This window comes from Thrips palmi, unplaced genomic scaffold (genome assembly GCF_012932325.1).
Source record: "Thrips palmi isolate BJ-2018 unplaced genomic scaffold, TpBJ-2018v1 HiC_scaffold_16, whole genome shotgun sequence".
Taxonomy (NCBI): domain Eukaryota; kingdom Metazoa; phylum Arthropoda; class Insecta; order Thysanoptera; family Thripidae; genus Thrips; species Thrips palmi.
Genome location: NW_023144625.1, coordinates 3,605,334 through 3,628,303, shown reverse-complemented (window position 1 = coordinate 3,628,303; position 22,970 = coordinate 3,605,334). Strand labels below are relative to the sequence as shown.

General features: G+C 46.2%; 1 protein-coding gene across 1 annotated transcript; it reads left to right on the top strand.

The window, feature by feature from the left end:
- Positions 1-498: 498 nt before the first annotated feature.
- Positions 499-21,675, top strand: LOC117642467. The gene is made up of 4 exons (XM_034380701.1): positions 499-513; positions 977-1,153; positions 5,477-5,644; positions 21,547-21,675. Exons 1-4 carry the CDS (start codon positions 499-501, stop codon positions 21,673-21,675), a joined length of 489 nt encoding a protein of 162 aa, XP_034236592.1.
- The last annotated feature ends 1,295 nt before the right edge of the window (positions 21,676-22,970 follow it).

Sequence of the window (22,970 nt, the reverse complement as noted above, 5' to 3'; positions counted from 1 at the left end):
AATGAAAATCAAGGGGCAAACAACTTGAATTTTGGTGTACATGTTCCTTGATATAACGGTGAAATAACGGTAAAAAAACGTTGAAATAGCGGTGAAGTAACGCGACATAAAGTTGAAATACCCTTGAAATAACGTTGAAATTACAATGAAATAACGTGAATTTGAAGGGTGCAAATATTGACGAAGTTGTTTGCCCCTCGATGAAAATCAATTAAATAAGAAGAAAAGAGTCATGTCTCCATTTTTGAATGCATCGCGCATTGCAGTACAGGGAGCCAAGTTTGAAGATAACGACTAAAATTTCAACGTAATAACCACTATTAGTATGAACCTACGATTAATGGGCAGGTAATAGAATAGGCAGGGATTTTGTATTTCTGAAAAGCGAATGGCGTGTTGTGCTTCAAATAGGCGACCGGCGGTTCTAGACTAATTCGACCCCGCTGAACACGAATCGCCCCGGCCATAGGCATAATCACAAGGGGCCTAAATGCCAAGATGGCGTCCGAAACCGTAAAAAAAATCGCTCTCAACGTCACATTTTGATCATTTTAACGTTAATTTGCAGATGCTGTGATTGATCATGGTGTTCCCTGGGCTTGATATACCAGATTATAAGTTTGCATGACCTGCCTTTACATAAACTGCGGGTCAACAGGTCAGGGTAACGTCCGAAAACCTCCAAAAATCGCTCTAAAGTGCCCTTTTTTCCTAGTGTAGATTGTTCGTCATATGCTGTGCTTGTTCGGAAGAAGAAGAACCAAAACGGAAGTCAGAAATGACAGTTGCTATGAGAAACATACGCCGTTCGCTTCGATTTGGGGAGCCTTTACCAGAAATGCTTCCCTAACTATTACAATACCTTTATAAATTGTACATCCATTAGGATACGGCCCGGACTGTGTTTTGTTGACCGGGTGTGCACCCCGTTGCTTAAAACAAATTCTAATTTCGAACATTGTTCAACCATTTACAGGGTCCGTACATTTGCCACTTTGACCGTTTCGGAGACTGTCCGGGGATGTTGCCAGGCAAGCACGACACTCGGCACATTCGCTTGAGTCACTACAACCCGCGCCAGCCTTTCCTCAAACAGAACATGACGGGCAACATAACGCTGGTCGAGGATTTGTACGATGCCGATGCTTGTTGGGTAAGACCAGACTTGTGTGCTTCGACGTCTCCTCAAAGAACAAGGTAGGTGTACGCCAGACAGTGGCTTGTCGTAACAAGCTTCGCGATGCTGCTCCAGTTACGACGATCCACGCCTGCCTGGCGTTACCTACTTTGGCCTGCGGCGCTGGCCTGCCTTCGGCAGACTCCCTCGCCACACATCACCACACTCTTAAAACCTTACGAAGAATTTTGAGCATACACATAACAAAATAATATATTTTGTTATACGAATAAATACGTTATAAATTACGAAGTATTTTCTTTGTAAGCTTATGTATGCTCAAAAATACTTTGGTATACGAACTACTTTTCTTTGTAAGGCCCAAAATAGTTTCGAAGGTTTCCTCAGTGCGTACAGACAGACCTATCCTTAGTGCACATGTCGTGAAATGCTCCCTCTTCAAAGCCCGTGACACCTCCTTGATAGGGTGTTTCTGTTTCGTTTGGTACAAATACATAGGTAAGGGCTGGCACGGGGGATCACTAACAGCAAGTGGACTACTCTATAAACTAAAGTGTGTACATAGCATGCTTCGTTGAAGCATACCTGCAAGTACACTTCACCTGGAGCCAACCTGGCAAGTACACGCCACGTTGAAGCGTGCTTGCAAAGGACACGCCAGGTCTGCAAGTACACTGTTGCTGCGCTTCATGAGAAAGGTTGGGGCCACCAGCAACAGTGTGAGTGCAGGTGTGCGTCACCTGCACTCTCAGCTCCTTGTTGACTTTTCATCTCTTACGTAATATGTACTATTGTCTCTTGAGCTTTGCCCGATTTTGTTCATAATATAGGGTATTTAGTCCATGAAACCTGACTTTTTGTCATTTGCAATGCACTTTTAAATTTCTACATGGTCTATTGTCAATTTTATTTTATCAAAAGAGATAGAAATTGTGCATAGTTTAAGGTGAGGTGTGGGTGGTAAATTAAATTCACTTATTTTAATGTACAATATTCGTCTATTACTGACAGCATGTCCTATAGGTCTGTGTTATGAACAACTAAGCGAGTGGTGCATCTAACATGGGCTGATGTGCATGCGCCTTTTCTGGTCACCCAAGTCTTACGACAAGTGTCGAAGAAATTGTTTTTCTACTCCGTCAACTAGCCACGCATACAGTTTTGTTTTATACTGACCATACTTCTTAGAATAGTTCTTTGTGGCCTATGTAACAATGAAACGGAGATAGATTTCAAATAGATATCCACTTTCTTAGGGGTTACCCCAGCAGGTATACAGTCCCACCAGGTATAATCCCAACAGGTATAATCCCAACAGGTATAATTCCCTCCAGGTATAATTCCCACCAGATATACACTATTTAATTTTAATGTTATTTACACGGATTCCCAACAAGTATAAATCCCAGCAGATATACACCCATTTTATTTACCTTCTTTGGAATTAATTTGCACGGCACGCTAGTTGAACAGCGCCTCTCTGTTTCTAAAGTCGAGAAGCCCCAGGTAGATTTTCTTCTCATCTAATGGCCGAATTTGCAACGTCTATTGGACCTTTATTCGTTTTCCTTTAGAAGACGTCTGCAAACAGACAAACATTGGACGAACCTAGTGTTGCCCCTGTAAACAGTAGCGCAACTTGAAGGACGATTGAAACGCGAGTTGCGTACCCGCTTGCGAAGGCAGTTTCACTGGGAGTGCAATTCCTGCAGGGAATGCGCTCGAGTCGAAGCTGTCATCATGCCCATTTGTAATCAAGCATTTAGTTGTTTTTCTTCTAATGTATTCCTGGTGAGAATTATACCTATTGGTATGTATACCTGGTGGGAATTATACTTGCGGAGACACAAAAAAATCTAATATTAATACGTGTATATCTGGTGGGATTTATACTTGCTGGGAATCCGCGTGTAGATAAATAAAATAAAATAGTGTATATCTATTGGGAATTATACCTGGTGGGATTATACCTGGTGGGACTGTATACCTGCTGACATCACCTCCTTTCTTAAATAGTTAAACTTTAAGTGGTAAAAACGGAGAAAAAAACTTATTTTTTCCAATTAAAAGATTGTAAAGTTTGCTCTGTCCCAACAAAATAAAATAATATTCAAATATCTCTCTTTTACATTGAAGTATAGGGGTCTAGGTAACTCCAAAACAAATTTCGGATCATTCCGTCGAAAAACTTTGCGTGGCTGATTTTCCTACTAAATGCTTAATTTCAATGAAAAAAGCCTACTGTGGCTGGATGGGTCTGTAGATTTGGATGAAATTTGGTTTGTAATAGTTTCCTACCTAGTACTTCAACGCCTCAAAGTTTCAACCATCACAGCCAATTGGTACAGAAGTTTTCATTTTCACCCACACCTCACCTTAAGAGAAAATAAAACAGCCTGCTTAAAAAACATTATTAGCTAGAGAAAAAAAGTTCCGCCAAGGCAAGCTTAGCAAAGCGGTCTTGCCGTGGACCGGCCGGGGAGGCCGGGCAGAGAGGGGGCAAGGAGGGTGGGGGTGGCTGTGAGGAGTGGGGACTGGCGCGGCGAGGCGGCGCGGCGTGGCGGCGCAGGACGACGACAGACGACGACGACGACCAACACGACCATGCAGTCCCCTCCGAGCCCGAGCGCGCTGAATGGATGGATGGGTGGATGGGATGGGATGAGTGGGATCGGATGCAGAGCTAGAAGCGGTAGCAAGACCGCTTAAGGGGGGGTTCTGGTGAAAATGCTATTTTCTCCTAAATAGGTCCCACTGTGAAAATTTGTTAAAAATTTGATGTCTTATCAAGTTTTTATCCAAATTTTCCATTGGGGAGGCACATTCTATGCCCTGAACCTAGTCGCAGAGCCTTTTTCTCCCATTTAGGCTATAACTTTAAAAATCTTCTTGCGCATACTATTTTGTCCTAAAAGGTTGGCTTAGACATTTTTCACTTCTTCGATTCATTTTTTAAAGATGCCGGCATGCACATCTCAAAATGTCAGTTGCATTTTTATTCACAAGCTTTCTAACCAAGCATTTCACTACAATTGATCAGAAATGTACAAAATAGACAAATATTAGGGACTTTTCAGCTTAAAAAGCTAATAATTAATAATGTAATGGAAGTTTTGAGCTATGCATGCCGGAATTTTTTGAAAATGAATCGAAGAAGTGAAAAATGTCAAGGTCAACCTTTTACGACAAAATAGTATGCGCAAGGAGATTTTTGAAGATACAGCCAAAATAGGCTCAAAAAGACTCTTTGACTGGGTTTACAGCCAGGCATGTGCCTTCAAATGTCAAATTTTAGTCTCTTCAATGAATAATTTTACATTCCGAACAAATTATGGCAGTGGGATCCATTTGGAAAATGGCAAGATTTTCACCAGAACCTCCCCTTAAAAAGGCCATGGGTCTGAGAGTGTGGCTTGTACTTGGCGAGCATGCTCCAACGTGGAGCTTACATGCCAGGTTGGCTCGCGGAGGTACTTGCAGGCATGCTATGTACACACTTGAGTTTGTACAGTGGCGGTTAGGATTGTGTTCGGTCAGCGCTAACATTAACAATTGATCCAGGAAGCGGAAGAAGGAAATAATTCGACTTATCTCCAAATTGTGTTTTATCTTATTATTGTGCCTCAGGATGGTTTGCATCATCACACCAAATTGTCTGACCCAATTCCTAACAGGCCAGAAGAAAATCCACATGAAAAATGGATATAACTCGACTTGACCCCTTTCACGGTCTAAATTTCACCGGAAAAGTGAGGTAATTCAACCGAAGCCCACATATCTCCATTGCACAAAATGGCAAAGGGAGGTAACTCAACGTGTCTTTATGAATCTAATGTAAAAAGAATCAACTCAACTCCTCATCACTAGTTGGATAAAAGAGGTAACTAAAAAAAATGTACCACAGAAATACAGACTCTACACGGACCTCAGCTCCACTTACATTGTCTCCAAATTCGGCCTTGTTTGGGAGAATTAAGTAAACATGGTTCCGTAGTCCATTCCAACGTAATGATTTAAATTACAGAAACCGTCTACAGAGGGCTGCTACACTTTTGAAAATTTTCACAGTTATATTTTAGGCTTTCTTGACAAAAATGCAATAGGATCATTCATCTGATTGGATTAAGTTTACTATGCAAACAGTTTTTCGTTTCTCCTGAAAAATGATGAAAATTGAGTCATCCCCTTCTTCCGCTTCATGGATCAATTGAGAACTGACTGCCCTTACAGTCTCAGCTCGTACGGCGTTTTACTAGTTTGCACAACTTAGATGCAGTACAGTTGTTTTGCTACGAGGCTAGCTTAAGAAAATGATGATAAGTATAGTTTCTTCTTCAGACGAGTGTCAGTTTAGACTTACGGTCTAACAACCAGTGGAAAAATAACTACTTCGTCTTCAATGGATCAAGGGTGAACTGCTCAGGCTATCGACGACACGCACCAGACTACTTTCGAGTCATGTTCAAGCAGGACCCTAACAGAAAGGGGCCATGTTTCGTAAAAGCGGTAGGTAATCAAACGGTCTTATTAACACTCACTGACATGATTGCTTGCAAGTACCTACACACTTGCAAAGGCATGCCTGGCAAGTGCACTCTTACAAATGCAAATGCGTAGCATGGGGTTAAACGGCGTCAAGCATGCAATTTTAGGTGTGCGTTCCAAAGCATGCGTTCTCTGCAAACTCTAAAGCGTACCCAGTACACTTTCTTCCGTGTTCTCATGAGTACACTCTCCTCAGCTTGTAAGGTAGGGTGGAGGCAGTTCGCAACAGAGGCAGTTTGTAACAAACACCAAAATTTAAGCGATGAGGGCTTCCGAAGGAAATAGGATTGTGCACTATCTTCTATTTTCATGATTTTACTGATGTGCAACCAAAACGGTCGTCACCGGTGCACTTAAGTGGATGAAAAGGAGGTGAAACTGCGCTATCATTGAAATCGACCCAAACTTGAATATCTAGGTTACGGGAGTTTCCGTCTGGGTGTCTCATCCCCCGCGCACTTGTTTCATCTTGTAGTACCATACGAGACGAGCGTAACGCACCCGCGGACAGTGGTGAAGCCCTCAACAAGCCCGGTGGGGAGCAGCATAAGTGGAATGGTGCTCTGGGGCAGTTTGTAACACAACAAAATCACTAAAAAAACGTTTTAAAATGTGGACAGATTGCATAATGATGAGCGTAGAACCTAGTTTGTAATTCTTGAACGCACCTATGTGAACTAGACCGGCTCAAATTTCCCGAAGGTTCGAAATGTCGATGCGCGGAAACGGAATTCGGTTCCTTTCCGAATTCTAAGACTCTGAGCATTTTTTGGGATTTTTGAGGTCACCGGAAGTGGTCCCGCACGGCAGGGTAAGTTAGGCGCACTGCTAATACATAGACCAGCAGTAAAGCGGCTTTAATATTCATTTTACGGGCATATTCCATGAAACAAAAGTTGTCAGAAATGGTCAAATTAATTAAAAATATGAAATGTATGATTTCCAAAACTCAAAATTTGCAATCTGGGTGCCTATCTGTAAGGGGTAACTGGCGTCTATTTTAGCTCGGAGCCTCAAAATGAAGTGGATCAAGGCGTAAAACTGTTCGACAGTCGATTTGGCCCTTCTGGTGGTGCTATTTTTAGTGCCCAATCCTCTTCTGGTCCAACGGATTAATTGGGGGCCTTAACGAGTATTGTCTTGTTTGCGTTTGGGCGCCAGGATTGTGGCTAAGCTCGGTTTCTTCTCGTTTTACTCTGTGATTTCCGAAGATTCGATACCTGACATAGTATTAGCGCGGAAACTAGGAAAAAGCCACACTGCGAAGGGCTGGAGCGTGGTGATCCGGGGCACTGCGAGGAAAGTCTTCAAAACCGAAGGCAAGACTGTTTGTTTTTGAGTGTGGGATGGGAGAGTCACGTAAGTGTCGTTTCATATTAAAGCTAGTATACATCTATTGGAGCAATTCGTCAATCACACTAAATTACTATGTAGGTTTTTCTGCGCGCTAATGCACGAAATTGTACATGCACTTCGTAACGCACGAATTTGTGCGCGACAATGCACGATTTCCTGCATACTTGCGCACGAAATCGTGCATTGTCGCGCACAAATTCGTGCGTTACGAAGTGCATGTACAATTTCGTGCATTAGCGCGCAGAAAAACCTACATAGTAATTTAGTGTGATGAACACTGCTCTACCTGGGAGTAAGGTGTGAGCTCAGGAACAGTCTGCCACATCAAAATTTGAGACTTCCATATCAGTACGTAAAGAGTAACGCGCCAAGCGAGTTTTTACGACGGTTTTTGATGAGAAGGGTAACGAAAAGCTCGTCCTATTCTGAATCTTCTTGGCAAAGTCATCAGAATACGCACTCTTCGGAGTGTAGTACTCAATGCAACACACTTACAATAGAAAGCACTCAGTTGTGCCGTGGGAGTATACTCAAATGAGTTCAGGCTCGTGGCGATCAATCTATTAATCGAAATAAAAGCTTCCGAGTAGGATGAATCTCTAAGACTAAAGGAAGCTCTCGCGAAATGGGTTTTGACCTGGTCCATGCGAATGTGCATTGGTGAAGCAAAGTTATCAAATCGCTTACTTTCATCACAACATTTCAGTAAAGATCGGTTGGAGATAGGGAATGGTGAAGCACAATGAAAGTAATCTTGTTCAGAATTGTATTTTAGACTTCAAAGGCTAAAGGCCTGTCCGTCCGGAGTTGTCTTCTCCGTTCTCGCGCTTTTAATATCTCCGCGATTGAATATTCCAAAAGCACCGAGTAAAACAAAAAGAAAACGAGCTATTAGCCACAAACCGGGCGCCCAAGCGCAAACAGGACAATATTCTCAAAGGCCCCCAAATATTCCGTTATACCAGAAGAAGATTGGGCACTCAAAATAGCACCACCAGAAGGGTCAAATTGATTGTCGAACAGTTTTACGCCTTAATCCACTTCATTTTGAGGTTCCGAGCTAAAATAGGCGCCAGTTACCCCTCACAGGTAGGCACCCAGATTGCAAATTTTGAGTTTTGGAAATCAGACATTTCATATTTTTATTAATTTGACCATTTCTGACAACTTTTGTTTCATGGAATATGCCCGTAAAATGAATATTAAGGCCGCTTTACTGCTGGTCTACGAATTAGCAGTGCGCCTAACTTACCCTGCCGTGCGGGACCACTTCCGGTGACCTCAAAAATCCCCAAAAATTCCCAGAGTCTTAGAATCCGGAAAGGAACCGAATTCCGTTTCCGCGCATCGACATTTCGAACCTTCGGGAAATTTGAGCCGGTCTAATGTGAACTTTTCATGTTTGACCCATGACTAGCATTAAAATGCAACATTTGTAGACCGTTGTTCGTTGTAAACTTTGGGGGCGGAAACAGGTCTTCATTTCAATTCATCAGTAATGTTTGTTAACAACTTTCGTTCGTCTCTCTGCGCCAAGTCCATCACTGTTCAAAAATGTCTGAAAATTCAGACTTAATATTATAAAGCAGATTTTAATTAAGTTGGTCTGAATATTCAGAGTGAGAAGCTCCAGACAAAAAAAACACTTGGTCGGCGACATCCTAGGAGCGGGCGCTTGTGGTGTTTAATCGGTTCCTTGAATGTATACGAACTGCCGAAAAGACACTTGGACGAAATCCGACACCCCCTGTGGCTTTGGTACGGGTCTAAACACCTCAAAAACAGCTGTTTTCGAGGGTTTGGGACTAGATGGGTTCTCGCAAACCGAGATCCTAAAAAGTACCCAAATGGGTCTCAGATACTCAAAAAAATGCGCTCTTTCGAATGCCGTGTCGAACGAGGCTCTACGACGTCGGGTTTGGATGCTACGGACTCTCAAAGTTGCTCAATTTCACTATTTTTACTGAAGATTTGAGCATATCAGGGCCGTTTGAAGTAGACCATCGGCGATTTCGCTCCCCTTTGTCTTAAATAGTGCCTACCCATAGGTAAACATCCCCACAAAATTTCAGCCATGTCAGGCAATTATTAGAGGAACTGTGAACAATTTAACTTTTGGGTCATTTTACCACTGGGCTTAGGTGGTTTTGGGTCCAGAAAAAATAATTTTTTAGCTATCTACTTTTGATCAGCACCTCTTGAAACGCCTTTTTAACATGGTGCCTCAAAACTTTTTTTCGAGGACAAACTTGTCTTATGTTCCAATTATTACAGCTAGAAAAAGGCCCTGGTCCGAAAAAAAATTTGAGGCACCATGTTAAAAAGGCGTTTCAAGAGGTGCTGATCAAAAGTAGATAGCTAAAAAATTATTTTTTTCTGGACCCAAAACCACCTAAGCCCAGTGGTAAAATGACCCAAAAGTTAAATTGTTCACAGTTCCTCTAATAATTGCCTGACATGGCTGAAATTTTGTGGGGATGTTTACCTATGGGTAGGCACTATTTAAGACAAAGAGGAGCGAAATCGCCGATGGTCTACTTCAAACGGCCCTGATAAGCTCAAATCTTCAGTAAAAATAGTGAAATTGAGCAACTTTGAGAGTCCGTAGCATCCAAACCCGACGTCGTAGAGCCTCGTTCGACACAGCATTCGAAAGAGCGCATTTTTTTGAGTATCTGAGACCCATTTGGGTACTTTTTAGGATCTCGGTTTGCGAGAACCCATCTAGTCCCAAACCCTCGAAAACAGCTGTTTTTGAGGTGTTTAGACCCGTACCAAAGCCACAGGGGGTGTCGGATTTCGTCCAAGTGTCTTTTCGGCAGTTCGTATACATACAAGGAACCGATTAAACACCACAAGCGCCCGCTCCTAGGATGTCGCCGACCAAGTGTTTTTTTTTGTCTGGAGCTTCTCAGTAAGAATTATGACCGTCGATCCGGTGTCGCACAGTTTTCTCTGTACATGGGAGTCTTTCTTTTAGGTAATTTATGATGAACCGACTTCACCCTCTTGCAGGGGACTTACGCGGTGGACAACGAGCCAGTGAACTGGGTGTTCCCGAAGTATCCTGTTCTCCCCTACGGCCACTACCGCCTCCGAGTAGTAGGCGGGATGAACAGCCGCCTGACCAGCTGCTATCATTCAGAACTACACATTTTGCCGAAACCCTCCAGCCGTTGACATCCACCGCATATGCTCAGTCATGGTGCACTGACCTGAAGGAGATTCCCCTCAGACGGGGAAGGGGGAGAGGGGAACGAAACACGTAAATCATTTTCACTTCCATTTTCCACATTTCGCTGTGCTCATACTCCAAAAGGGTTCCAATCATTCTAGAATGCTGAAACACTAAGGCCGATCTCATTTCCAAACCGTTCTGATCTTTATTTTGTTGAATTTGCTGGTTTGCTTGTGTCCCGTATTTGAGAGCCGCGGCCGCAGGTATGGGAAATTGGTAACTGCTGCCAACCTAACCATGCTAAGAAACTGATTAATAAAACAGTTTTGAATATTTGAAACGATACTAAACGACGATTTGAAACAAACTCGTGTTGAGCGGAAGTAAGACGAGGTTAAATGTGACGTATGGAAACTTTATGTGTTATAGTCGCTGAGAAACGCGAGCGTGTACGAACAGAGGGACACACAGACGCACGACCAGTCACTTGTCAGCGCGCCCAGTCACGGCAAGGGCTTCGCTGTCGCTCAGCCGATAAGAGGAACGGAACAGAGTTTAGATCTGCGCATTACCATCTGCGCATTACCATACACATTTTTTGCTCGCTTACTTAGCAAGAAGTCCATAAGTGCCAACAAATCAAAACTGTAAAATAAACATAAAAAAACCTCAACATAAACAAGGTAGGTTTACGCCAGACCGCGTCTTGTCGTAACAGGCTTCGCGATGTCTCGCTGTCTGTTCCTCCAATCCGCGCCTGGCGTACCTACCTTGGCCTGCGGCGCTAGCCTGCCTTCGGCAGGCAATGGCTTGTCCATCGTCGGTTACTTCTAACTTGTTGCATGCTGGGGGGCTCCGCCCCTCAGACCCTCCTTCATTCTAGATCCCTTGTAACTTTTTACTTGTCGGGGCTGGGGGGCTCCGCCCCCAGACCCCCCTTCTTCAAGACAAAAGTGATCTGCCTGCAGAAAACTCGATTTTTCGCCGTTTTTTAGGTGTTTTTCGGCTATAAAAACTGAACCAGTTGAGCTAGGATAGTGAAATTTCGCGTGTGCCGAGCCAAGGACATGCCAAAAAAGTGTGCAAAATCTCACCGAGATCGGCCGAGCCGTTCAGGAGGAGTAGTGCGGACACACACACAGACAGACAGACAGGAAAAACTTTTCAACCCCAATGGAGTAACAGGCTTCGCTATCGCTCAGCCAATAACATATGAAAGTTTAAACAGTGTCTTTGGCTAGCTTATCGAAGTCGACTTCCAGGTCCCCCCTCAATTTTATTCTCAAGCATTCAGGTTTACGTCGGTCAGTCTGCTTCTTTTGGGGACTTGATGTGTTTCATTAGCGAGAACATCTGCTCGCATACGTAAGTTGAGGGGAACACAGCCAGCACAGTAAAAACAACTTGCTGAAGGTTTGTAAACTCTCCACACTGAACTGAAAAGAAAAGGCACACCGGTAAGACATGAGACGATTTGAACGCCCCTTAAGGGGGGAGGCTCGCCATTAACACTAAAATTTTGGTTAAATTAAAAAAAAAAATCTTTTCTTTCCTGATTTTTTTGAAGGAATGTGGGGTTTTCCATTGGAAAGATCACACTTTTAAGAACATTTTGTAAAAAAAATAATTTATTTTGGGCCACTTTATCAAGGCTCTAAAGGCATATCAAAAATACCTTGCAAAAAGACATATATTCACTGCGCGCAAGGTTTTGAAGCTATCCGACAACTTTTTCCAAATCCGTTTGTTTCCCCTGAAACTAGACACTTGGCTTTATAGATTGAACCTCTAGGTTTAACACATCTGGTTTCTAACTATTGTTATTTTACATTTCACAAAAAATATTTAAAAGTATACAAAATTTGATCTTTTAGAAGTTAAAAAAACCACTTGCAGTTGTTCAATTTGGAAACTAGAGGTTCAATTTATGGGTCTTGTTTAGGTTTAACACCAGAAAAAATTTCAAGTCAATACGTGAAACGGTTTGGCCTAAATCATGCGCGCAAGGCCCAAAATATCGCAATTGAGTAAAATGGCCCTAAAGTTTGAACGGTCTAACCTAACATGTGGAAAATAGTTTACAAAATGTTGTCCTCTGGCCGAACGGTTTCGAAATTTGAAACCAATCAGCCACATAATGAAAGGGTTTGATGCAAAGAATTCAAAAATCTCAAAAACGAAAATTTGCTTTTTTGACGGAAATTGACGAGCCTCCCCCCTTAACGCTTAAGAAGAATAAATAAATACCTGCAAGCTGCTAGAAGTCGACGCACGATTCAGACGATCCATATCTGCTTTTTAAGATGCTGTTGCTTTGCAAATCTCTCAATTCAAGTTGGATCTCTGGAGGACCATCAGCTGGGCTTACACTAAACGGGTCAGATAATAATCTAATCTCAAGGGAAAGTTTAGAAAGTTCCTGAAACTTTTCATTAAGCTCAGTTCGGAAAGTAGTCAGGCTAGAAGCATATCTGGTGCAATCTTCCAGGGAACATTTTTCTTTTTGCAAAGTGGGAAGTGGAAAAGCGCTCCCATTTCTAACTTAAATTTCAAGCCTTTAATCATGTCAGCAACACTGTTAAAAAAATTCTTAAATTTAATACATAATGACATCTTAATTTTAATAACCTTTTGAAAGGATATGAAAACTCATAAAGGTTTGTGAAGTTTAAGAAAATTTCTTACATTTACCAAAACATTTCTGACAAGTAATGAAAGTATTGGTAAGTTTCAGAAACTTTATTAAAATTAAAAAACAGGTTCATTAAATTTGAGACTGTTTACCAAATGCAATAATTTGTTTCTTAAAATTCAAAATTACTATGACTTTTCATATTTGATTCTCATCCTGCCAGTTAAAATTGTGATCATTGGACGCTTCACTACCAGTGTACGTAAAGAACAAATTTGGATGATCTTGGTCATGTGAAGTCGTGTTTGGAGGCCCTGGGATGAGCGCTTCCACTGCCTAGCGGAGTCTCCGCCGAGAGGCTTGGAGTCATCCACATCCTAGAGCCCGCCTCGCAGAGCTCACTCGTGGCGCAGTTGGTAGCGTCGCGGTGCGGTAATCCGGAAATCCGGGTTCGAGACCGAGTTTGAACCACGCTTCCAAGCGATTTCGGCAGTGAAATCGACTACTACCATACAATGAATAACTCATTACGTACATAAGGCGTTCAATTTTTACCTGCTCTATATTAAATTCTTCTTAAATGCAAAAACAACTTTTAAGAAACAGATTATTACTTTTCAAATTTGATTCTTACTTTTAAGAAGAAAAAGTTTATTACTTTTACTAGCAAAAAGTCTTTGTAAACTGCTTCATAAAAAAGTTTCTTAAAATTAAGATGGATTTTTTTAACAGTGAAACTGGTTGAGGGTATGGTCTCTTCCCTGCATTTTTACGTTAAGATTGTTCAGGTGCTCAGTAATGTCAACCAAATAATGGAGATCTGAGAGCCACGATTTGTCCTTCAGCTCGGGTAGGGCGTTCTTTCCCTCCATGAAAGAAATAATTTCAGGCAGGAGGTGATGAAAGCGCGTCAGACTTTTTCCACGACTAAGCCACCTTGTATCATTCCAATATAATATGCAATGGAAACGGCTCTCGAGCTCTTTCAAATGTGCCCTGAACTGTCGGTGCATCAAACCTGTAAAATAGAAACAACACAATATTACAACAACAACAACAACAACAACAACAACAACAACAAAACTTCAGCATGCACCGATTAACATATCAAATAGTCACGACACTTGCTTGTCGGACTAAGCATGGAAAGTGATCCTAGACGTTTTAATTTCAAGTTAAACCCCCCAGACATTTATCTTTCCAGCTTTACGCAAAGCTACTCACTTGCGTCAATGAAATTAGACGAAAGATGACGGCCCGGAATCGGAGCAAAATAAAACTAAAAGTATTTTTGGCTGAGCGATAGCAAAGCCTGTTACTCCAGTGGGGTTGAAAATTTTTTCCTGTCTGTCTGTCTGCGTGTGTGTGTACACTACTCCTCCTGAACGGCTCGGCCGATCTGGCTGAGATTTTGCAGGCTTATTAGGTATGTTCTTGGCTCAGCACACGCGAAATTTCACCATCCTAGCTCAACTGGTTTGGTTTTTAAAGCCGAAAAACACTTAAAAAACGGCGAAAAATCGAGTTTTCTGTAGGCAAATCGCCTCTGTCTTGAAGAAAGGGGGGGTCTGCCCCCTCCCCCCCCCCAGCCAGGACAAGTGAAAAAGCTACAAGGGTCAAGATCGCGTTATCTGCAGATGAAGCAACTCCATCTAGAATGAAGGGGGGTCTGGGGGGCGGAGCCCCCCAGCATGCGCAGGCCAAGGTAGGTGCGCCAGGCGCGGATTGGAGAAACAGGCAGCGAGACATCGCGAAGCCTGTTACGACAAGACGCGGTCTGGCGTAAACCTACCTTGTTATTTGAAACTGAGAAAATTTTGCACACACACACACTGTTAGAAATTAGCTCCGAAATTTTATGGAGAAAAACCCTATAATCACGTTCATGGAGACTCCATTCATTTTCCATTTTTTTTTCGGAGAGATTTTCGCAGGGCTTATACAGATGTTCTACGGAGCATTCCTTGGGTCCAGATAGGAGGTAAAATGCAAGTCTTTTCTCAGATATACAAGGTAGGTTTACGCCAGACCGCGTCTTGTCGTAACAGGCTTCGCGATGTCTCGCTGCCTGTTTCTCCAATCCGCGCCTGGCGTACCTACCTTGGCCTGCGGCGCTAGCCTGCCTTCGGCAGGCAATGGCTTCTCCATAGTCGATTTTACGCATGCTGGGGGTCTCCGCCCCCCAGACCCCCCTTCATTCTAGATGGAGTTGCTTCATCTGCAGATAACGCGATCTTGACCCTTGTAGCTTTTTCACTTGTCCTGGCTGGGGGGCTCCGCCCCGCAGACCCCCTTTCTCCAAGACAGGCAATTTGCCTACAGAAAACTCGATTTTTCGCCGTTTTTTAAGTGTTTTTCGGCTTTAAAAACCAAACCAGTTGAGCTAGGATGGTGAAATTTCGCGTGTGCCGAGCCAAGGACATACCTAATAAGCCTGCAAAATCTCAGCCGGATCGGTGTGACGGTGGTCACGCGGGGACCGCCCAGCCGAAAAGTGCAAGCGAAGGCAGATGCTCGGGAAGGTAGGGAACCGACTGGCGAGCCGTGCCGGGGCTCGGCAGTCGGTGTGGGGCCTGCCAGCGGCCAAGACCAACCCAAGTGTCGGGAGTGCTGAGAGCTTGTATCAAGGTAACCGGACTCTTTCCTTATTCTACAACCCTCACTCCCGAGTAACCCCCTGACCATCAGAGAGTTACATCCCTGACAAGTGCTCTGGCCCACTAAACTGCCTGCTGGGTCCGGGACTTGTACATGGTGGAGGTGCTGAGGGTTTTAGTTTTAAGCTTCACTTGGGTGGGTACCACACCGGCTCACTTTAGGTTAAGGAACGACCAGCGCCACCGTCTGGCCGGTCAGCGGGGTCGTTTAGGTTTAAGGTTTTTAGTTTTAGGCCCGCGCCGCGCCTGTGTGTTCGCGAAAAGCCGACAGGCCGGAGGCTAATTGGGCAAGGTTCTAGTTTTAGGCCCGCGCCGCGCCTGTGTGTTCGCGAAAAGCCGACAGGCCGGAGGCTAATTGGGCAAGGTTCTAGTTTTAGGCCCGCGCCGCGCCTGTGTGTTCGCGAAAAGTCGACAGGCCGGAGGCTAATTGGGCAAGGTTCTAGTTTTAGGCCCGCGCCGCGCCTGTGTGTTCGCGAAAAGCCGACAGGCCGGAGGCTAATTGGGCAAGGTTCTAGTTTTAGGCCCGCGCCGCGCCTGTGTGTTCGCGAAAAGCCGACAGGCCGGAGGCTAATTGGGCAAGGTTCTAGTTTTAGGCCCGCGCCGCGCCTGTGTGTTCGCGAAAAGCCGACAGGCCGGAGGCTAATTGGGCAAGGTTCTAGTTTTAGGCCCGCACCGCGCCTGTGTGTTCGCGAAAAGCCGACAGGCCGGAGGCTAATTGGGCAAGGTTCTAGTTTTAGGCCCGCGCCGCGCCTGTGTGTTCGCGAAAAGCCGACAGGCCGGAGGCTAATTGGGCAAGGTTCTAGTTTTAGGCCCGCGCCGCGCCTGTGTGTTCGCGAAAAGCCGACAGGCCGGAGGCTAATTGGGCAAGGTTCTAGTTTTAGGCCCGCGCCGCGCCTGTGTGTTCGCGAAAAGCCGACAGGCCGGAGGCTAATTGGGCATGTTTTAGTTTTAGGCCCGCGCCGCGCCTGTGTGTTCGCGAAAAGCCGACAGGCCGGAGGCTAATTGGGCACTCTTTAGGTTAAGCCGCACCGAGTCGTGCTTTAGTTTTTACTTCATTGTTTTAGTTTAATTTTAGTCTTAGTTTTTAGGCACTTCTTAGGTTAAGCCCGCGCCGCGCCTGTGTGTTCGCGAAAAGCCGACAGGCCGGAGGCTAATTGGGCACTCTTTAGGTTAAGCCGCACCGAGTCGTGCTTTATTTTTTACTTCATTGTTTTAGTTTAATTTTAGTCTTAGTTTTTAGGCACTTCTTAGGTTAAGCCCGCGCCGCGCCTGTGTGTTCGCGAAAAGCCGACAGGCCGGAGGCTAATTGGGCACTCTTTAGGTTAAGCCGCACCGAGTCGTGCTTTAGTTTTCACTTCATTGTTTTAGTCTAATTTTAGTCTTAGTATTTAGGCACTCCTTAGGTTAAGCCTGCGCCGCGCCTGTGTGTTCGCGATAAGCCCGCAGGCCGGTGGCCGATTGGGCACTTCTTAGGTTAAGCCGCACCACCGTGCTTTAGTTTCAGTTTTAGTCTTAGTCTGTTCTAGCACCTTTAGCGTCACACTCTCTCTTTTCTCTCTCCTTTTATCCTGGTCTCGTCGCGCTCCGGCCTCTTCGTCTATTTCTCGACTTGCCCTCAACCCCACAAAACGAAGCGCGTCTTCCCCGCGATCGCACCACCATCATATGGCTCAAGGCTTCGACCCACCTCTCAGCGAACTAGCCCGAGATTCCCCAGGACGGGCCTGGGCCCTCGTCCGCGGCCAGCGGCGAGGACGTCACCGACGGCCCCTTCATCGCCATCCCGCAGTGGGAGGACTTCGATAACGCCGCCTTGTGCGACGTCACCTGGAGAAGCTGACCGTCACCCCGTGGGCATGGGCCGCCTATGCCGTGCGTCCAGCCTGGAACAACCGTCCTCCCTCTCGGAAGGACGCCTCTTGCACGTTGACCCCGTGGCCTCCGTCCTCCGCGTGGCCCATGGCGGGGCCAACGCCCGCTTGCCCGCCGAGTCAGCGAGCACCGCACCCAGACCCGGAAGGCCCTTGCCCAGTGCACCGCGACTGCCGCCAGCCCACGCGGCTAGCGCTGCACTTCTGCCTGCGTCAGCGTGCAACGCCAGCGAGCAGAGGCAGCAGCAGGTCGTCGCTGACACCCTCAGTCAGCTCACGGCGAGTCTTTTTGAGTCGGAGGTCGACGCCTCCGTCCACGCGGTCACCCGAGGCCAGTGCTGTCGCAGTGCAGGCCCCAGACGGGCCGGCGCCGACTGACCCAGTGCCGGGTGGCCTTGCTGTGGTGGCGGTTCCTGCAGGGGCGGAGCTCGACCAGTTCGTGGCCCACGAGCAGCGCCTGGAACCAACGCTGGCGCCGATCATCGACGCCTTGGAGGCTGACGGCCAGCAGCGCGACGAGGTTTTGGTCTGCCACACCCGTTTAGGTGGCCGCAGCCGAGGCCGGACCCGGCCCTTGTGCCGGTGCGGCGAGAAGAAGAGCCTGCCCTGCGGCCACCCCGCGCTCTCTGTCTTTCTTGCCCGCTCGGTCTCTTTGTACTAACTTTGGCTCAGCCCTCTATTGCCCCTGATGGTCTACGGGGTCACGAACATCCCTGACCCCTTGGACCGCACCTTCGTCCCTCCCTGTCCGGTTGCCTGTGTTACAGCGGTCGCCGCCCTGGCAGGAACACCCACCGACGCCCTGCCCAGACACCAGCGGGGCAGGCACCGAGGCAGCAAGGGGCGATCGTGCGACGGGCTGTCACCAAGGGCGCCGCCAGGGGGCTGGACTCCACCTTCGGGCGTGCGCCACCACGAGCGCGCCGTGGCGGTCTCTCCATCCGATCGCCCGGGACGCCCCCATGAGCGCAGCCGTGCGGGCGCGCACCACAACGAGCGCGCCGTGGCGGTCTCTCCATCTGATCGTCCGGGACGTCCCCAAGAACGCAGCCGTGGCCTTCAACTCCACCTTCCAGCGGCCGACGCCCCCGGGGACGACTGCCTGGACCGCGATAGACGCGGCGCCCGCCTTCTGCCGGCGTCGAGACGCGGGCGCCGCGCCTCTCCGTTGATGGCGCGTCTTCGCAGAACACTCCCGTGGACGTCGCATCGCAGCTCCGCCGACGACTTCTCTTTCTATTTTTCCATCTAAAATTTCTTCATTCTTTGGCACCAAATTAAATAAAAAATTGCTCTGTCCCATTTACACCACCAACACTTGATTTGCGTCTGGGGCGGTTCTATGGTTCGGGAAAACATTGCACTCATCCTAGCTGGCATCCAGCTCATAGTCGCATAGAAATTTCCAAAGTCTCAGTTTTCAATGTTTAAATTTTTCAACAATTTTCGCAATGTTTTTCCGCAGCATAGGGCTGTCCAGCTAACTGGCTCGCCCCGAAGGGTAAATTCGTTCAGTCAAGTTAACTTTAGTCCATTCGCCATTTTGGCCTTCAATTTCAAATCTCCATTTCGCGTTTCGATTTTGTATTTAATTTTTCGAGTCGCTTCCCGGGCATCTCCACTTTAGTTCGTTCTTCTTTTTTCGGCTTTACGCTTTAAATTCAGTAACTTTTGGCCCTGCATGCCAGCTGCACCTGTCCGTGGGGGGGTGGCTGGGCGTGCGGGGTCGCACGCTTTTTCGGTTGGGGGTGATGTGACGGTGGTCACGCGGGGACCGCCCAGCCGAAAAGTGCAAGCGAAGGCAGATGCTCGGGAAGGTAGGGAACCGACTGGCGAGCCGTGCCGGGGCTCGGCAGTCGGTGTGGGGCCTGCCAGCGGCCAAGACCAACCCAAGTGTCGGGAGTGCTGAGAGCTTGTATCAAGGTAACCGGACTCTTTCCTTATTCTACAACCCTCACTCCCGAGTAACCCCCTGACCATCAGAGAGCTACATCCCTGACAAGTGCTCTGGCCCACTAAACTGCCTGCTGGGTCCGGGACTTGTACATCGGCCGAGCCGTTCAGGAGGAGTAGTGTACACACACAGACACACAGACAGACAGACAGGAAATATTTTTCAACCCCACTGGAGTAACAGGCTTCGCTATCGCTCAGCCAATTAAAGAGGACTTCGCTGAAGCATTTTTTGGTCTGAAATGGTCAAAGAAGGGACAATCTCATTCGAGCTCATTTCACTTATATCCTGTAGCTTTCCCTTAATATTATGAAAACTGAGCTCAAGAAGTAGGGGTTCACCTTTCCCCCAAATTTTAACTGGTTGCAAACCTTTTCTTCGTGTTTTTTTGTGATAGTGAAGCGTGCATTTTTGTTCAAAATTCCGAATTTTTTCGGAGAAAGCCCAGAATTTGCATTACTGGAGAGCTCCATGCAGAAGTTTCGGAAAAACTCCGTGATTTTTCCATTTTTTTTTCGGAATTTTCTGGCAGTGCACACCCGAAAAGTTGACGCTTGATTTTATTCGCATTTTCAGGCTGGAATTTTTTTGTACAAAATGTAAGCAAAATTACACAAAACTGTGGGGTGTATCGCACAGTTGTTCCCCTGTCAGTTGTTCCCCGTGCTTCTTTCCGGCCGTTCTTCCCCTCGTACTTAATTTTCTCGACGGGGCAGAGATTTATTTATTACCCTCATTTCATTTCTTCGCTCCGCGCGCACCTGCCGCAGTCCCCACTCCGCTCAGCCCGCCCTCCCCCTCCCCCGCCCCCGACCGCGGGCCGTGGAGGGTCCGTCAGCGAGGCGAGCATGAGGCGTGCGATGGGCTGCCTATCCCCTGGGCGGATGGCTGCAGTCGGGGCGAGCCATGGAAGAACTTGAAGAGATTTTGGAAGAATTTGGAAGAGTTTCCCGAAGAATTAGCCCCAGAGACAAAGCCTTGCGGCCAATGTCCAGCTTTGAGATACTGCATTGCTTGAAAAGGGGCCCACTTGACTTCTACACTACTCAGATGCTTCTTAAGAACTATGCCATAAGTAGTGTCGCAACCTCTCTTTTAAGCGGTCTTGCTACCGCTTCTAGCTCTGCATCCGATCCCTCTCATCCTATCCCATCCATCCATTCAGCGCGCTCGGAGGGGACTGCATGGTCGTGTTGGTCGTCTGTCGTCCGTCGTCGTCCTGCGGTGGGATCGGGGAGCTCTCGGGAGAGTTCTCCGTAGGGAGAAACTCTCCGCCCGACATACACAAGGCGGTGGTGGTAAAGGCGGCAGGCGAAGGCGGGAACGAGCGTTGCCTTGGTGCGAGAGGAGAGATTTCAGCGAAGCGAAGTAAACTTAACCGAGTGTAGCGTATTCGATTTTGATTAATACCGAAATACGGATTAAGACTTTCTAAGGTAAGCGTGTGATGACTCTTTTAATTATTTAGTATTTTCGGATAACTGTCAAGTTTTGTTCGGATCGCATCTCGATCGCATCTCGGCATCCTAGTCTTTTGACTTGAGACTTGAACATGTTTGATAATAACAACTTCGCGCATTTTGTCCAAGACACTTTTGACAAGCTTTTATTGTGATTAACTCTAAGCGCTGCGTAAATAGCAAGGTTACGTGTGGTTCCTAACCTACTCCACCGACGCGCGGTATTGACGCGGTGAAGCGCCAAGGCAAGCCTAGGCCATTGGAAGTGATAGAAAGTTGACAAGTAGACGTGATTTTTTACAATCACAGCGTCTTGTTGAAAATGATTATCCGATATAATAAAATTTGAGCGTGAATTTTTACCTTTAGTGACTTAGTGTGCTCGTTCGTACTGGCCTAGTTTCGTCCGCATTGCATCTCAGTCTTCTACCTTTCCATTGTACTGAAAACCTGTTCTTACGTTCTATGCTGTTAAAGAAATGCTCGTCAACAAGCGTTTCTATTGAGTATAATTGCTGTTTGTATTTTCCTTGGAAACGTTGCCAAATAGCTAGGTTATGGGTTCTCGTAAACTTCACTGTAAAGTCAGTAATTGTGTGATGTTGCGAATTTTGCCCTTATGGTCCGCACTTATTTCCTCATCGAACACCATGTTGTGGCTTGTGGGCAAAATATGTTTTTTAAAAATCCTTTGGTTTGCAGTGCGCTAGAAGCTCAGTTTAAAGTGTTTTTACCTCTTGCTTTTTGTTCGTCAGATGGCTCAGGCTGTGCGTGGAACAGAGGAGCAAAAGATATTCCTCGTATCGTACATGGAAAGGAATCCTGCCTTCTGCCAACGTGAGTTTCGAGGTGCCCAAGGACTCCTCGAGCTTCGTCAGAAGTAGAATTTGCTATCAGGAATGCCTAACAATGTACCGAATGGAGCAAGAAAGACCCCGGATCAATGGCAAAGGGTAAGAAGTCCTTATAATTTTAAGTTGGTCACATTTACAGTTACCACTTATTAGTGTGATTTCTTTGTTCAGTTTTGGAATGATCAAAGAAAAGCTGTGAAGAGCAGGCTCAAATAAACCAGTTTCTTGGGCGAGGCACTGGTGGGGGGAGCTCTATGCTCCTTATGACGTCTTATGAGAGGAGGGTTTTGGCGTGCATGGGCGGATTTACAAGAGTTGTTGGGTTCACCCAGGTTGTTGACCCCTTGGAGGTAGACCGGCTCAAATTTCCCGAAGGTTCGAAATGTCGATGCGCGGAAACGGAATTCGGTTCCTTTCCGGATTCTAAGACTCTGGGAATTTTTGGGGATTTTTGAGGTCACCGGAAGTGGTCCCGCACGGCAGGGTAAGTTAGGCGCACTGCTAATTCGTAGACCAGCTGTAAAGCGGCCTTAATATTCATTTTACGGGCATATTCCATGAAACAAAAGTTGTCAGAAATGGTCAAATTAATAAAAATATGAAATGTCTGATTTCCAAAACTCAAAATTTGCAATCTGGGTGCCTACCTGTGAGGGGTAACTGGCGCCTATTTTAGCTCGGAACCTCAAAATGAAGTGGATTAAGGCGTAAAACTGTTCGACAATCAATTTGACCCTTCTGGTGGTGCTATTTTGAGTGCCCAATCTTCTTCTGGTATAACGGAATATTTGGGGGCCTTTGAGAATATTGTCCTGTTTGCGCTTGGGCGCCCGGTTTGTGGCTAATAGCTCGTTTTCTTTTTGTTTTACTCGGTGCTTTTGGAATATTCAATCGCGGAGATATTAAAAGCGCGAGAACGGAGAAGACAACTCCGGACGGACAGGCCTTTAGCCTTTGAAGTCTAAAATACAATTCTGAACAAGATTACTTTCATTGTGCTTCACCATTCCCTATCTCCAACCGATCTTTACTGAAATGTTGTGATGAAAGTAAGCGATTTGATAACTTTGCTTCACCAATGCACATTCGCATGGACCAGGTCAAAACCCATTTCGCGAGAGCTTCCTTTAGTCTTAGAGATTCATCCTACTCGGAAGCTTTTATTTCGATTAATAGATTGATCGCCACGAGCCTGAACTCATTTGAGTATACTCCCACGGCACAACTGAGTGCTTTCTATTGTAAGTGTGTTGCATTGAGTACTACACTCCGAAGAGTGCGTATTCTGATGACTTGCCAAGAAGATTCAGAATAGGACGAGCTTT

Excerpts from the sequence above, each read along its gene's own strand:
- LOC117642467 (XM_034380701.1), top strand. Across the intron at positions 1,154-5,476 it reads ACGATGCCGATGCTTGTTGG|ACGAGTGTCAGTTTAGACTT; the intron begins GTAAGACCAGAC and ends TTTCTTCTTCAG. Across the intron at positions 5,645-21,546 it reads GGCCATGTTTCGTAAAAGCG|ATGGCTCAGGCTGTGCGTGG; the intron begins GTAGGTAATCAA and ends TTTGTTCGTCAG.